The sequence below is a fragment of the Quercus lobata genome, chromosome 12 (genome assembly GCF_001633185.2).
Source record: "Quercus lobata isolate SW786 chromosome 12, ValleyOak3.0 Primary Assembly, whole genome shotgun sequence".
Lineage (NCBI taxonomy): Eukaryota > Viridiplantae > Streptophyta > Magnoliopsida > Fagales > Fagaceae > Quercus > Quercus lobata.
In genome coordinates, this window is record NC_044915.1 from 26,156,961 (window position 1) to 26,173,745 (window position 16,785).

Genomic DNA, 16,785 nt, shown 5'->3' on the forward strand with positions numbered 1-16,785 from the left:
ACTAATATTTAGGGAATCCAGCCAAGTAATTTGATAAAGAAATTAAAACCTATCTAATTCAAAGTGAAAATGGCAATCCAATAGACATCTAAATAGCCAATAAAATAACAAAAATTGACCCACATTTTTTCTCCTGAAATATGAAGTCAAATAGTGACAAAAATGAGAAATTATTAGATCCATCGAAGGATTGCTAACGTGGTCCTCCCTGATCCTCTCAACCAATAAAACGCTGCCACAGTGCCACTTATGCAAATGTGATCTTACCTGGTGATTCTTTTTTTTTTAGGAAGCTAACTCATACATTTGCATAGGTTAACATTGTTTCATTGGTTAAAATGACCACTTTAACAGCTCTCTCGATGGACCTAATAATTTCTTGTCAAAAAGGGTAGGTAGCATAATAAAGTGCAATTAGAACAATGCAATAAACAAATCCACCCTGATTGCTTAACAGTTAACACACACACATGTATATAAATTTAAACTCTATATATTTCACTAAATATGATAAATTTACACTATCCATGAAGATGCACATATTGTGCAACCACTACGATCCTCTCCATTTGCTTTTGATATGGTGTGAGATAATTTCATGGTAAAAAGTTTAATTTTCATGAATCTAAAAGTATAAGTGATACCACATGATTTAAATCCAAATCTCATTCTTTTTTTGATGGAATGAGAATTTCAATGGCATGGCACCATATAAACCTTTAGTTTCGTGAACAATTGAATCCTCGTTGAAAAAAGTAGCCCCCCTCTCCATTTCAAATCAATCGAAGAGGATCATACTGTTTGCCCAATAATTACCATGAAACTGATACTTGAACTCCAATTCCCAACACCCAAAAGCTGATCCTCAAAAAATATTCACATATGCTCAAAATTTGCCTGATTCCCAATAAGGACCTCTGCCCATGTATTCCATCTTCCTGCCAAAAAAAAAAAAAAAAACCAGAACAGTTTTGATGTTTTAAGAATTACCATCACGTTGAAATAAGGCAAATGGCTAAAATATGATCATCTTTTTGCTACTTTAGATTATGACCATAACTTTGCAACAGTAAGGATACAGAAGAGATGTGTTCCTCCTATGAAGGACAAAGACTTCACAAACAATTCCCAGTCAATTTTTAGAAGTGCTCCAGTATAGCAGTGGGGGAAACAACGTAGGCAGACACAAATAAAGGCAAGTTCACCGATAGCCAAGGACTATGATACCAATGACATGCTTGCCTCCAACTTGTCTAAGGGCATAACTAAGTAAAATCAAACAAGCAACATAAAAGAGATCACAGTTGGAATGAAGGAAAGAAAACGGAAGTAATTACCCATATATACTAATCAGAAGGTAGGAACCCTCTAATTTGATGACTTCTGATAACCATTAAGGCATGAACACAAAATCCATTGTTTCGGGGTGCTTCAGGATGAGGAAGTTCAGAATGCATGAACAAAGATAGAGGTACTGTACAGAATGACAAGATCCAATAAATTTGAGCATGGATCAATTCCAGAAATTTACAAGATGTTTCGAAGAAAGATCATGTTGTGTTGGAAGTACTCACCATAAAGAGGAAGCGCCCAAAGCAACTAGTATTTTCATTTGAACTTGAGGCTGGACTGAAGTTTTCTCAACGCCTCCCCTTGTTGCTGAAGAAATACAAAATACCCAGTTAAAGAACAACAAAGGAAATATAATAGAATATTAGCAACGGCAAAATTAATACATTAGTAAAATTGGAGAAATATTCAGTTCAAGACCTCATACAACTTTTTCCATGCAAGTTCTGATCTATCTTGCAATAAGCACCATTCCATGGCCATCTCATATTCAATTGTATTAGGCTGAGAACAATGTGAAGTAGATACAGCTTCTTTCTGAGAAATAAAACCACCCCAAAATCAAATAAATAAGAGGGAACAGACAGAAAATACAACCTTAGTCAAAGTTTTGCATGCTCATGAACATGGGGTTCAGCGTTTTGTGTGTGTATTGTGTGTGTGTGTGTGTGAGAGAGAGAAAGAGAGAGCGAGAGAGAGAGAGAGAGTTAATAATTGCACCATTTCCCGTTGCATTTGATGTTTAAGTTTATCAATAACAAGATGGCCAAAAAAAGATGGCTTCTTTTCTGGGTAGCAAGTAATTTTACTTCCAACAAGAGGCCTGCAAGTTATTAATAGGGGGTTAGGGAAAGAAATCAATGATTAAACATTTTAGATGCATGAGAAGCGAACTTCAAATACAAAGATACATTACACAGTAAACATAGGTAACAATAAGAGACATGATAGAATTTAAGAAAGCTTGTCTGTTATTTGTATAATATTATTTTACAAATCCAGGACATGTGATTAACATTGGATGAATAGTCCAATGTCATCTAAACTTTAATAATCAATGGACATGAAAAAAAAGGTCAACGATTTTTCCTCTCTTTTATCAGATGAATTGAAAGATATAGCTTACAGGCTACACATTCTTTCAAGGGAAAATAACCTTGAGTTTTAGCAAAATTACACGAGTATTCCCATTGTTTTGCTTTAGGCACAAAACAATCTTAAAATGCAAGTTATATCACATTGGTCACCCTTGGAACATAACGTCATTGTGTTAAGTAACCAAACTAGTTAATAAAAATGTAATTTTTCTTGTTCTTTGTCTTGCTCTTTTATTATCTGACTGAACCAGCCCTTGATATCCCATAGCCAAAGGTTGAAGTTGATTTTTTCATTTGATTTTCTTCTCTTTCTATCATTCTCACTTGATTTTCTCTTCACCAAAGCAGTCCTCTCTCCAGTAACCATAGCACTGTGAGCCTAATGGATCCCAGAAAGAGCAAAGCAAAGAGATATTCAGTCCCCCAAACCCTTCATCCAGCTGGCCTTCTCCTCCAAGAGCCCTTCCAGCATCGTTCTCATCAAACAATGAATGGGATGAGTGGAAGTTTGAAAATTCCTTTGACTTTCTCTCTCAACCTCTGAGCATGCTTTGAAGTTCTGTTGATTTTTATTTTTTAATTTTGTGTTGCAATGTGTGCTATGTGATGTCAATGGTGCTTTTTGTCATGGATCTAAAATGTGGGTCTCAACTGTTAAGAGATTTGGGTTTTGGTTGAATTTTGGGCAATATATCCTTTGCTATCCACGGGCATGCTTGAGCTTTTATTTTGATTTTTGCTTTCATTTTCTTGATGCAATGCATGTCATGTTGAATAGGGAATGTCTTGTGCAGGGCATAACCATTATAAGTATGACCAGAAACAGAGAATATGTTGGATGTTTGTTTATAATTTGTTAAAGAAACTAAAGAAGGTGGAGAAGCGGAGTAGATTGTGAGTAAAGGGTTTGACAACTTGCATACAAGTTAAATGGTGTTAACAGCGAAAGAGGTTTGTGTTTAAAGCAAAACGAGGGGGTGCCTGGTGTAATTTTGCCAAGGACTGTGGTTGAGCTCCTTGCTTGTTGGCAAGGAAATTTTGGTCATCATCATAATGGTGTTATTTGGATGGCTGTCCCTCATTGTTTGATGTGATGCATTTGGCGGGAGAGAAACAACTAGTATTTTGAAGATTCTGAAAGGACTATAGCTGATTTTAATATTTTCTTCTTTAAAACTCTATCGGAGAGGATGTCTATCATAGGAAGACATTCTATTTTTTCAGTCTATGATTCGATGGATGCTTGTAGTTTATGTTATTGATTATTTTGGTCCCCTACTGTATACTTGGGTGACTCATTATTAAGTATTTGAATAAAGTTTCCTTTACTTATCAAAAACAAAAAATTTTGCCAAGCCTCAAGGAGGTCTTTCTGATTTTCCCTTCTTTTAAACAAGGATAATGTTTCATCCATTTGCAAGAGCTGCCCCCATTTTTTCTTTCTCCAATCTGTTGGATTTAGTAGAGCTGCTAGACTTAGGTGTTAATATTTTGGGTCACTCTTTGTATATTTCCCATGTAGCAAGGTGGTGCACCCCTTTCGCACTCTTTTAATATATTTTCTTATTTATTTTTTAAAATAATAATAATAAATAAGAAGAAAAAAGAAGATGGCTAGGTAGAGCTGAAATGTAAACAGAGTAGACTGGAAACAAGCTACTGAGATAGAATACAGATGTGGAGATATGGGCACATTGGCAGAACAAGGTTTTCCTACAAACTGGTTCAGAGGAATCTCTTCCAAACACCGTGTGGATGGTCCATTTAACCGCCACATAGTGAGTTGAAAGAATTTCCCACTTACACCTTGGCTTAGCTGAACAAGATATTGACTATAAGCTATATGTCCTGAGCCAGAATGAGCAGACAGCTCAAGGAGGGAAAGGTTCAACCAACTAGTTTTGAAAGCCTATCTAACTCTTAGGATTTTCAGCATATCACACAGGTGCCAGAACCTAGGTGGCTGAGCTAACATTACTTTTTTTGATAAGTAAGAATAATTATATTATACATATATATATATATATATAAATAAAAACCTTCATGCAGAGAGGGTGGAAGTAGCCAAAGAATACAAAAAATACAGGAAAGCAGCCTCCAGATGGGGGCAACAAAGAAAGAAGCCATGCCACAATGATAAAGATCATTAGCTGGTCAATAAGTACATTCCTCACAAGATTAGAAGAGGTTAACAAGAAAAAGACTAGAGCAACTACCACCAGAAAGTTGGCATCAAACAAACTGGTGGCCATAGAGGAGATTGTAAATTTTTTGAGGTACGGGTGCATAAAGGTGGTCCTGGGGCTTCTGAAGTATTCATTAGGTTCTCATCAAGGTGAAAGGTCATAGGAGAAAATTTTATAAAAAAAAAAAAAAAAAAAAACAAATATTAGTCCTAGTTCAAGAGGTTTTACATATCATGCTTGACAAAAATGTATTTTGACAAAGGAAAAAGACAAAGCAGGATTCCTCCTGTTGACACCAATTAATCAATATAACGCACAGCTGGTTAATTGGAGTTGCAGACATACCTCCCATTTGATAATAATAGACAGCCCTCATCTAACTTTCTAACAGCTATCTCTGCTGCTTCTCTTGTTTTAAATATAACTAAAGCTTGACCTACAACAACAACAAACTACCGTGTCATAATTGAGGTAAAAGCAATACTGAAAATATCATTTCAGCTGTGCTCTGTATTTTCGAACAAAACATATCATTAACTGATGACTTTCCAAGACATCATCCAGTCTTTGTTCCAAAGAGGAAAAAGAAAAAACTACCCAGTTGGTTGACAATATAGTTAAGGTAAAGGTGCCTGTCTTCATACCAGAGTGAGGGCTAGAAATTGAAGTCTGCTGAATCATCTTTGCTGTGCAACTTTCCTTGAATCCATGCCAAACAATATCCTAATAAATAATTTAATGTTCATTGAGATTGGATAATACATCCTCAAATGGAGGTGGGAAAAGGAGAAAAACTTTACAAAACAAAAAACCGACATAAACAGCAATGTATGAACTGTGTAGTGGCCACCGTAACTAAAAAGATGGAACAATTAAAAAAAATAATAATATTTTTCTTAGAAAATAACTACAAGTAATTTTAAGGTCGGCTATTAATCCTAAAGAGTAATTGGAATGGGCTACATGTGTTCGTCTCTCCATTCTATCATATCCAACATCATACTCTGTCACCTCCTTCATTGACAAATCATTTTTACTTCTACAAACGCTATAGTAGGTCTTCCTCTACCTCTTTTTGTTCCCTCAAATCACTCACTCACTAATAAATTAGTTGCCCTCCTCTACGCATAACCAACCATACCCATTGATTCTCCTCATTTCATCAAACGGAGCTAGACCTATCTTTAAACAAATTTATTTATTCCATATCTTATCTTTCCCTATATTTCTACCTATCCATCTCAACATTCTTATTTCAACTACGCTCATTTTGTGAACATGTAGCTTCTTATTACCGCATCATTATGTACTATAGAGCATAACTAGTCTTATAGCAGCCTTATATAACTCTTCCTCTGACTTAATAGGTACTCTACACTCACATAATGCTCCTCGTGTGCTTTTTCACTTAATCCACCATGCTCTTATCCTATGATTCACATATTGTACATCTCTATGCCCTTATGAATTATCAATTCAAGACATCGAAAGCCTCTTTGGTATCTCTTGACCATCAAGTTACAATCCTTTCTTCTTTGTTTTTACTTTTGCCAAACTTAAACTCCATGTGCTTTATTTTACTCCCACTTAATGTAGCCTTTACATTCTAAAATATCCCTCCAAATTTCCAATTTGACATTGATTACACGTTTAGTTTCATTCACTAAAACTATATAGTCCACAAAAAGTATACACCAAGAGACTTCATCCAAAATCAATCTTGTAACCCCCATCCGTAACCAATACAAAAAGATATGGACTTAAAGCTCCTCCTTGATGCAAACCTATTGTGATAGGAAACTCGTGATACTTTCACTTGCTCTCATAGTAGATATTGCTCCATCATACATATCTTAGTAACAACAATTTTTTCTTTTAGGTAAATTAGGAAGAAGGGGCTAGTGGGGTTTGAACCCCAATGCCTAGAGACCACAAAAAGTGTTGGAACAGCAAAGTATCCCTCAAAATCCTCCTTAGTGACTTTAATATTTACTAATACATATCCTTATAACCTTAATATACTTTAGAGGAACTCCTTACTTTTCTACAACTCACCATGTAAACTCTCTAAATTCCCTAACATACACTTTCTATAGGTCAATAAAAACCATATGGAGATTTCTAAGGTCTAATTTAGTAAGAAAGCTGATTATCCAATACTAGTATTCTATTTCTTAACCTATATTCAATCAGTCTCTCCCAAAATTCCATCCTTCACTGCCATAAACAACTATTTTTCACATAAGTTTCACAAAATAGCAACATTTTTTTTTTTTTTGCCTAATATTTTAAATTGAAAACAAGCTTGAATGGCAACTAACCTAAACACCCATCTAGGTGGGGAGAGTGTCGAACAGTTGATTGAGTGGCAAAGGGATAGAGAGAGAGAGAGAAAGAGAAGATTGTGTCACCATGTTGAGACAGTGTCCACAATTTTTTTTTTTTTTTTTTTTAAAAAAAAAACCCTCTCAACACACCAAGGACACAAGCAATTGTCTCTCCAACATGTCTGTGTCCAACACATGTCAAACAAGGAATGCTAGGGGTTTTGTCGTGTCCATGCTTCTTAATTACTCAGGATACTTCAATATCTTTTTTTTTTTTTTTTTTTTTGATTAGTAGCATACTTCAATATCTTGTATGGCTTCTATTAAACATATTTATCAAAATTAACACTCCCACCTCTCTTTAGTCTCCTCATCCTTCACTAACACCCTTTTGATGAAAACTAACACTCCCATCCCACTTTTATCTCCCCTTCGTTCACTAACACCCTTTTAATCTTAATCCATAAGATACTAGACACAAATTAAGTCTTTTGTTTTCATTTCTCTTTATCTTAGACAGCTTGTATATATTCTTTTCTCCATCTTCCATCCCCAACTTGCTATATAATTTCATCGTAAGCCTTAGATCTAGCCCATAATCCGACTCTCTCTCTTTAATCTAACCACTTCTTGGACCTCTTCATTCCACCATTAAGTCTCCTGAGTTGGTAGTACACATCCTTAATATTCTCCAAGCATTCTTTAGCATTATCATTTCATTCAACATCTTCATTTGGGTCTCACTTGCCTTCCTCCCGCCACCTGATTATTGGATCCCTCTATAATCTCTTTTTTTTTTCCATCTTTTAGTACAAATAGCTAGAACCCCAAAAGGCAATACAATCGGTAAGGGCTACAATCCATGAAGCAAAGGTCACTAGTTTGAATGTCCTCTTCCCTTTCCACTTGAACCAAAACTTTTTATTATTATTATTATTTTGATGCATGGAACTTTACCAAGACTAGGCCCTTTCGACCCTTGGGTGGTAAACCTCGAATGCACCACCCCACCTGTCAAAATCGTGTATCAAGTAATCTAGGGAACTCCTAGTGGGGATCGAACCCAAGATGTAAGTTGCACCCTAACAGTTTCCACTTCAGCCACCTTGCAACCTTTACAACATTTACTATTGAATTCTTGAGTAAAGATGACATCTCGATTAACATTTGTCCCACTTTTGAATATATATATACATTTTTTTTTTTTTTTTTGAAAATCCAACAGTTGAAGGTTATTAAGAAAGTGTCCCTTTCTTGAAGCAAGTATTCATCAATATCAGATCAAATGCCAAAGTCTATAACAACATCTCCTAAGTCATTCCTTAATACCTCTAGCCTCCATGAACTCTTTCAAACCCCCAACATCTTTTCCAACATGACATTTAGGTTTCCTTTAATAAAATTTTTTTAACCATCTGGTAACCCTTAAATCAATTTATCAATGTCCTCCAAAAAATTTGCTCTACAGATTCTTCCAGCCCTACTTGAGGAGGGTACACCCTAACTATGTTTATTATCTCTTCTCTTAAAACAATTTTTATTAACAAAATTATAATCCCCTATTCTTCTAATCTCAACAAAATTTTCTTTTTTATCTATAATTTATCCCCATCCCATTTTTATCTTTTCTTTGTTTTAAGTATGTTCAATTTCTCTACATTTCTCACCTAATCTCCTCCTAGCCATTGTATAAATGGGAAAGTTTTGAAAGTAAACTGCATTAAAAGGTTTAAAAGGTGCACTTTTGTATAGGGGTTATAAAACCAAGCACAGATATCATAATTAAATCCAGCAAGAACATATAGACTAAATAAATAAATAACCAAAGCTCCAGAATGAGTAATACCTCCACTTCTGCTGAAGTATAAGTTGGATCCAAATTTTGAAGAAGAACCAGTGTTCCTTGCTCATTAGCAGTTTTCATTCTGTCTTCCCAGGGCTGAAGATACAAAATGTATTCCATAGATTAGTCTAAACTGTCCCACTTTATATTCATATATGCCATCCATGTCCTATGCCAGATTTACTTGTAAAAAAAAAATTGTATTTCAGATTCCAATGCTAATAATTCTTGTTTCTCTGCTCCTGTCAGAGAGAGACAAGGAAATAAAATGATGATAATGAAACCAAAATGTCAACAAAAAATATGAACTCATGGGTTCATGAGCAATGATCAAAACTAATAATAACAACAAGCCTTAATCCCAAATTTTGGGGTCGGCTATGGATCCTCAATTGATTAGTTAGGGTCGGCCACATATATTTTTTTCCTCCATTCTATTCTTTCTGAAGTCAAACTCCATGTTACTTCCCTAATGATAAGTCATTTTTTATTGCTTCTAATAAGTAAATGAAATTTGAGAACATGCAATTGGAGGGAGAAAGAACAACTTACAAGTCCCTTAAACCATCTGCTTCTATCCTGTCAACATGCAGAAAATGGGAAACGGTAAGAACTAAATCTCATCTTGAATAGAACCTTCACATAGAGAACAACAAAGAAAGCACTAAAGGGCATCCATAAACACATCCTTTGACTAGCGAATGACATATATAATATTTCTTTCTTTTTTTGATAGGTAAGAAAGTAATATTATTAATAGAAAAGAATAAAAGATACATAGAGTTCACAGTAGTGAACAAAGAACAACGTAGCAACAAAAAGAAATAAATGAATCAAAATCATATTCTAAGAGACAAAAGAAAATCAGTAATAGTAGAACAATCCGAAAGACCCCAACACCGAGACCAATCAAAGAGAGCCCGTTGGCACAAATCTAACAACTAAAAACTAGGCCATTGATTTCTTGATATCCTCAAAAGAACGCCAATTAAGTTCAGTCCAAATAGTCCACATCAAACAGCCTGGTACCAAATTCCAAATATCGGAATTATATTTCCCAAGCCAATGGTGCCAACAACAAAGTAAGTCTGCAACCGAACCTGACATATATAATATTTCTCTGGAGCAAAATTGTAAAATCTGTTCCAGTTTGCCTATGTGAACATACTATTTCAATACTGATACATTCTGGCAGACTGTTTCGAATAATTTGTATATTTATAATACTCTTTGTTCACTATCATGTGTATTTTTCCTGCCATTCCTTTTTCAATTATATTTTCTTTCTTACCTATCAAAAAAAAAAAAAAACAATTGTATATTTATAAATATAAATCAATTTCCAATAGATGTAAAGGACGTAAAAATATTTTTACCTAGAAATTCATGAGCAAATATATGTGAACTTTATCAGCTACAATAACTCATATTTTCATGTAGCAACATTTTACATAATCCAACTATCAAGACGTCTAAAGCTGCTCATAAACCTCTTGTAGTGACTTTAAAATCAGTTTGGTCTAAAGTTTACAACTGACAGTTTATGATCGGAAATGATTTTCTGAAAGTTTGCTTGCGGTAGAGTAGACTGGTACTACACAATTCACATTGAGCCACAAAAAAGCAACAATAAAGCAAATATGACAGCTTTTGCTTAGTATGACAGGTGGAATAACTGCCACATGGACTCTCCTTAATCCAACAGCCCACAGTTCACCACCATTCCATCCACAACTTTCTATACTCCCTTTTTCCTTTATCTGACACTTCACCACAAACCATTCTAATATCATGTCCTACGAAAAATGCTAGACACATCTGCATTATACCCCAAAAGGATAGTTAGTATAGTCACAATTGCAACTCCTCTTAAAGCCCAGATTGACATAATACATGTATAATGTAGAATTCAGCACATGCATGCGTAACACACATTCATCCAATCCACACAGTCTAAGATATTTATCTCCCCCACTAATATCTCTAACATCCTATTCAGAACCCATGCTATGCTACAGGCTCCCCAAGCCACACAAAGTTACTGGTTTGGCTCTAATACCATTTGTCATGACTCAAGAAAAGTGTTAGCTCCCAAAAGGACTAGTCACAATTGGGACTCCTCATAATTGCTTATAGCTCATATCAACTTATTACTTATCTTATGGGGACTTAGCACACACCCAGCAAAATACTTATACAATCCAATCCAATCCAATCCAATACCATATGGAATATCACATCTCACCCTCAAATACCCTTTCATTTCCACGGCTCTCAAATTATTGTACTCTTTGGCTTAAGAAAAAGAAATCTCAAACTCTCCAAGAATATCAATGAGTGAGCACACATTACCAATTGGTCACGACCCCTAACACCTTAACAAGCCCACCTCCAAAAGATTGAGGTGAAGAGAAGCTTGGCCCCTAACATTTGATATCTTCTTTGCTTCAAGTCATTGATTGATACCAATGGAGGTGTGTGTTAGTGTGTGTGTGTGTGAGAGAGAGAGAGAGAGAACAAAAAGGAAGACTATAACCATGATAGGTACAACGGATATGTCTTGATAAATTTTATTTTTTTTTAAGTTGTATCAAAATTACAAAAACACCATATTATGAATCGGTTCCAACTACAAACTTCCCAATATCGCCAAAATGAAAATGATCAATATTTTATTGATACAAACCTATATTTTAGCCAGTACAAACATAGGTTCCTTAGTATTGAAATTGGTACCAATACAAAAAAAAAATACCAGCCATACCAACTGATATGAAATTTGAAATTTTGGTATGAAACATCATTGGCTACAGGCAAGATCTATGTCTCGGTCGAATAGAAAAGCTCACAAATATATATATGTATATATGACAAAGAAAAAATTAGTAATGAGAAAGTCTAGCAGCACAACAAAATCTCACAACATTTCACAAAACCTTTATTTTAAGTTGTGGTGGGTCCCAATATAATTTTTTTTTTTTAAAATTTTATTTCATTTTATTTTGACCTATGGTTGGCTAACACCTCAAATTGTGAAAATGTTATGAGCTTTTCTAGTGTCCGTAGAAGAACTCCACAGCAATATACAGTTGCTATAGTAAAAATACCTCATCAATTAGAATATAACATCTATTCAAGTTAGGATCCCATAAAAGAAAAGAGAAAAAGGCAAGAAAGTGGTAATCCTAACAATATAACTTACCGTATCTGGTCTTCGTGTTACTTCCATTATTTGGTGATCAATCTTTTTGTCCTCATCCAAAGCCCGTCCAGGAGATGCTTTAGGCAACTTCCCATTAGAAAACTTTGTCTTGTCATCAGGTTTTACCTTCTTGAAAGGATCTTTTTCAGCCACTTGAGTATCCTTAGCAAGTTTAAGCCTAGATTTATCATCTAAAGCAGTTACAGTTGCTAAAGCCTTTGCATCATTACTATCCAAATCAGTGCTTAATATCTGTGGACTCTTCTTGTTCTTATCATCAACTTTAACAAAACCATCAAACTTTGCTCTCTTAGATGGTCTATTTTCCATTTCACCAAAATCCTTAGCAGACTTTACTTTCTTCTCAATGTCAACCCGTTTACCAACCTTGATTGAATCATCTTCAAACCTTAATGTAGTCTTGTCACTAGAAACATTTTCCTGTCTATTATTAGTTTTAGAAATTTTTACCTCTGTACCTATATTAGAAGCAGGCTGCTTTCTAAGCAAAGATTTTTGTTCAACTAGAGAAGCTTTCAAGTCTGTATTTTCTTTAACAATAGGACCAGATTTGGTCCCGTCATTGAAATCATTCTCCATTCTATCATTACTTTTAGCCATTTCATCATATTCTACACCTACGGTAGAAATAGGCTTCTCTCTAAGTGAAGATTTCTGTTTAACTAATGAAGAGTTAGAACCAGCATTGTCTTTCCCTAAATTATCAATAGAAATTCCAGTTGTCTTTAGATTTCTGTGCTCTATATGAGTTTGCTGGGAAGGAACCCCTGTTTCATAACTTGCTACAGCATTTCCACTAGCTCCTTTCTTGTCTGAATCAAGTTTCAAAACAACATTGGTCTTCTGAAGATCTATTCTGTTAAAGATAAATTTAACTGCAACAATTACAAACCAATGAACACACAAATTAGAACAATAAACAACTAATTTGAAATTACACCATTGGGACTTCCAAGGAATTATTATTAAAAAAAAAAAAATTTAAAACCAAACAAACAAACAAGAAAAGAAAAGTTATACCTTCAATCCCGGCAACTTTTTCCTCTATCTTATCCAGAATTCTATGATTCCCAACATCAAAGGCACGGCAAAATATAAAGTCAGCTGCTTGAAGTTCTTCATCTGAAGGTTGTGGATTTCTACTATCCTTTGAAGTACAGACAACATTGCATTTTCCAGAAATTGCTTCCTGATTAATCATATAAAAATGATTAATAGCTGATTCACTTGAGCTGAAAAGTACTTCTCAACTCCAAAGGCACTTAAAAAAAAGTATTTCATACTTACAAAATATTAAAAAAAAAAAAAAACCAATTCATAAAAAAAAGCTTACCTCATGTCAAAGAATTAAATACACATTCAGAATTCAAATAATAAAAAATAAAGATGTTGAAGTTTGTTTAAAGCAATTAGTAGTTCAATTGTGGCAACATGTTTGAAAATCCACAAATCAACTTTTGCAGAGACGTAAAATAAGAGTATTAATAAGTTATGCTACCGAAAAAGCAATAGTATTAAAGAAGAATTTCAAATAATATACATACCAATCTTTTCTAAAATAACAGTATATTAGATTCTGTACCACCTGGAAACTGATTCTATCTCTAATATTATAAGCAGAAGAACCAGTTACAAGATCAAAGTGCTAAATGCAATAGAGAGTGGATATACAGGAAAAAGAGGGGAAAATGCTAAACTATTTTATCCTAAGTTCAATTACCAAAGGATTAACATTTGCAAGGCCTACACCTTCACCAGAGGCCAAAAATAATTCATTCTCAGCACTGTCTTCATTCCCAAGAAAATTCTGAATCTCGCAAGGGCGAAAGAACCAAAGAATCTTCACTTTTTTTGTCTTGTCTGAATTCTCCCATATTTTTATAATTTTCCCAACATAAGGGTCGGGTTCACCTTCCTTGTAAAGGTAAACAGAATCATAGAGAGAATACTCCACACCATCATATGTAAACGTTTCATAAAATTGGACATCTTTCTTTTTCCCACCAACTCCTCTCTTTTTACCCCATTCAAATTCAAGGTTCTCAACTCCATCTGCTTCCACCATGCTCTCTATCAAACCTCTTTCGAAGATGAGTAATAAAAAGACCTGAGAAACAGCAATAAGTTCTTTTTATTAAAATACACTTCATTTCAATAAAAAAATTCACTTGCACAAGCAGCACAAAAGCTAAAACTACTAAACCAAAGGTATTAACATACTCTAAACACAGAGAACATATAATCTAATTCATGCAAGCATAATAATTCACTTGGTATAGCTTATTTTCTTTAGGTGATTTTACTTTGAAAAAAATAAGTCAGACAAATGTATAGTTGTACCTAGAAAAAATGAGGGCTCTAAAAACATAAGCTGAATAAAAATAATAATAATAAATATTTATAATAAAATAAACTACACCAAATAGACACTAACTCTTTTTTTTTTTTTTTTATGACGTGAAACCTTCACCAAGGCAGGGCCCTTTGGACCCACCCCCTGGGGAGTAAATCATGGATACACGACCTCATTCACCAAAACCAGTGTATCAAGTAATTCAGGGGTAACTCCTAGAGGGAATCAAACCTGATATGTAGAAACAAATCATAAATCACATGTGAATGCAAGTATCATATAAATCCAAGTGTGATATATACAATACACATTACACATTATTGCTTAAACATTAAAACAATCACAATGGAGACACACAACAACTACGGCACCAAAATCAGACTATACAACCCCCCCCCCCCACCCAAACGGCCATTTAATTTGACTGAAAAATTATTTCTAAATCAATTTGCCACCTCCCAAATTGAAGTGCCATTCACTAAATTAATACAATATAAATAATATATATATTACCTACAATTATTGAGGAACTTCTTTACATTGAAACGAAGACAAACCCTGATTTCCAGGGCAAATTAATGCTACACTCCTTTATTACTCTCATACAGAAATATCACAAATTAAACACATAAACCCCTAAAACAAGATTATAACGCAAACCATGCTTCGAGCTCCTTAAGTTTAGGAAACAACTTTTTGCTATAAATTTTTGAATCGCAGAAACCAATCGAAAAATTACAAAATATAAACATGCACTAAACCTAGCAAAAAATAGTCCACATAAATTAAATTGCAGCCTTAAAACCAATCGTAAAGTCTGGCAAAATGAAATGAACGGCCCCGATTAAGATTTTGACGAGAAACAAACAGCGCCTTTGGCAACCAAAGAGCAATGCTAGTGCAGAAGAGAACCGAAACACTATAATGGAGGCAATGGATGGAAGAATTGGCGGGAAAAACTTACGGTTTTTTCTTTCCCGAGAGTGAAAATTTTAGTGTTGATGCTCTGCTTTAATTTTTCTTCTTCCCCACTGAGCCTGAAAAAGGGAAAACCCTAGCGATAAGCGCGCGTTTCGTGTCTCTGTGTGTGTGTGTTTTTTTTTTCTTAACTATTAATGTGTGTTTGATTTAATTTTGATTTTGATCTAGATATTACACAAATATATAGGCCACCTCCTATCTTCTGGCTTTTAAGAGAGAGAAATAAACAACGGTGCCCTTTTTCTCTTTTTGATCAAATTTGCTCTAGAAAAAAAATATATAAAATATAGGTTAAATTCCACAAACCACCCTGAGGTTTGTGATAATATCCAACTAAGTCCAAAACATTTTAAAACCTACCAATTTCATAAACGCCGTTACTTTTTTTTATTTCCTCTCCCCCTCTCATCTCAGAACTCTATCTGTAATGGAACCTTAGCCACAGTGAAGCCCATGACTTGGTCATCGGCATCAACAACACCACCAATAAAAGTCTCTTTCAAAACCAATAGAAACCCAAAAAAAAAAACAGCAAAAATCCAAGCCAAACAACACACATAAATCCCTTTGAAAATTCCCAATGAAATCTCCTAAAAATCTCAACAGAAAATTCGAAAAGTGTCTGAAACAAAAGGTGACCTGTGGAAATAAGAAGGTCGACGGTTTTGTCGTCGGGATTTTGCCGGTGACGGTGAAGTACCGACGTTGTACGATCTCCCGACACTCCGACGAGATCTGTCGCCGGAGATTATTGAAACTCTCAATCAAATCCTTCAGCTTCTTCCTCAGCCCGTTCACCACGGAGGTCCTGGTCCGATCCACAGCGCTTCGAGCTTGACTTTGATCAGCTTGTCTTCTTGAGAGCGAGGGACACGTCGGCGTCCATGCAGGATCGGAGGTCCTTCACGGCCTTGGCGTTGTGGAGAGAGAGGGTTCTGAGAAAGAGAAACTCAGAGAAGAGAGGGGGAAAGGAAATAAAAATAAAATAAAAAGTAACGGCATTTAGGTTTTTTTTTTAAGTTCAGGGACAAAATTGTCTTTTTATATGAAATTGATAGGTTTTAAAATGTTATGAACTTAGTTAGTATTATCACAAACCACAGGGGTGGTTTGTGGAATTTACCCTAAAATATATATAAAGGCCATTTTCCAACAACTTTCAGTACTCACTAGGTTATTTAGATTTTTAAAAATGGTCTATAATTCTAATTTATTAAATCAATATGTTATGTGTTTTTTTTTTTTTTTAAGAAGGCAATATGTTATGTTATGTCTTCTCAATTATATATATATATATATATATTATGGAAATAGCACAATTTAATGGACTATATTATAAATAAGAGAGATGTTATGTCCACATAATTTTAACAACAAATCATAAGTAGTTAATTGTTATTAGTTATAATTTAAACTTATCGCTAA

The 16,785-nt window shown here is 34.5% G+C and overlaps 1 protein-coding gene across 7 annotated transcripts; it reads right to left on the reverse strand.

Annotated features, from left to right (window-relative positions):
* Positions 1-422: 422 nt before the first annotated feature.
* On the reverse strand, positions 423-16,345 carry LOC115971123 (protein ANTI-SILENCING 1). Of its 7 annotated transcripts, none has more exons than XR_004087240.1 (14): positions 16,000-16,345; positions 15,344-15,416; positions 13,747-14,133; positions 13,047-13,215; positions 12,006-12,901; positions 9,356-9,382; positions 8,807-8,899; positions 5,278-5,356; positions 4,979-5,069; positions 2,071-2,173; positions 1,771-1,887; positions 1,575-1,659; positions 1,338-1,474; positions 423-938 (listed from the first exon to the last, which is right to left on the reverse strand). XR_004087240.1 is itself a non-coding variant. In XM_031090818.1 (12 exons), exons 2-11 carry the CDS (start codon positions 14,089-14,091, stop codon positions 1,609-1,611), a joined length of 1,971 nt encoding a protein of 656 aa, XP_030946678.1. In that variant the 5' UTR covers positions 14,092-14,133; positions 15,344-15,481; the 3' UTR covers positions 474-938; positions 1,575-1,608. The 7 variants fall into 7 exon arrangements, 1 of the variants encoding a protein (XP_030946678.1); XR_004087241.1 differs by lacking the exon at positions 16,000-16,345 and adding an exon at positions 15,721-15,739; XR_004087242.1 differs by lacking the exon at positions 15,344-15,416.
* Positions 16,346-16,785: the final 440 nt, after the last annotated feature.

Bases quoted from the DNA above. Each gene is read 5' to 3' on its own strand.
- LOC115971123 (XM_031090818.1), bottom strand. From the start codon at position 14,091: ATGGTGGAAGCAGATGGAGTTGAGAACCTTGAATTTGAATGGGGTAAA. The intron at 8,900-9,355 runs GTAAGTTGTTCT...TTGTATCTTCAG, and splicing joins GCAGATGGTTTAAGGGACTT to CCCTGGGAAGACAGAATGAA. The intron at 5,070-5,277 runs GTATGAAGACAG...TTGTTGTTGTAG, and splicing joins AATTTCTAGCCCTCACTCTG to GTCAAGCTTTAGTTATATTT.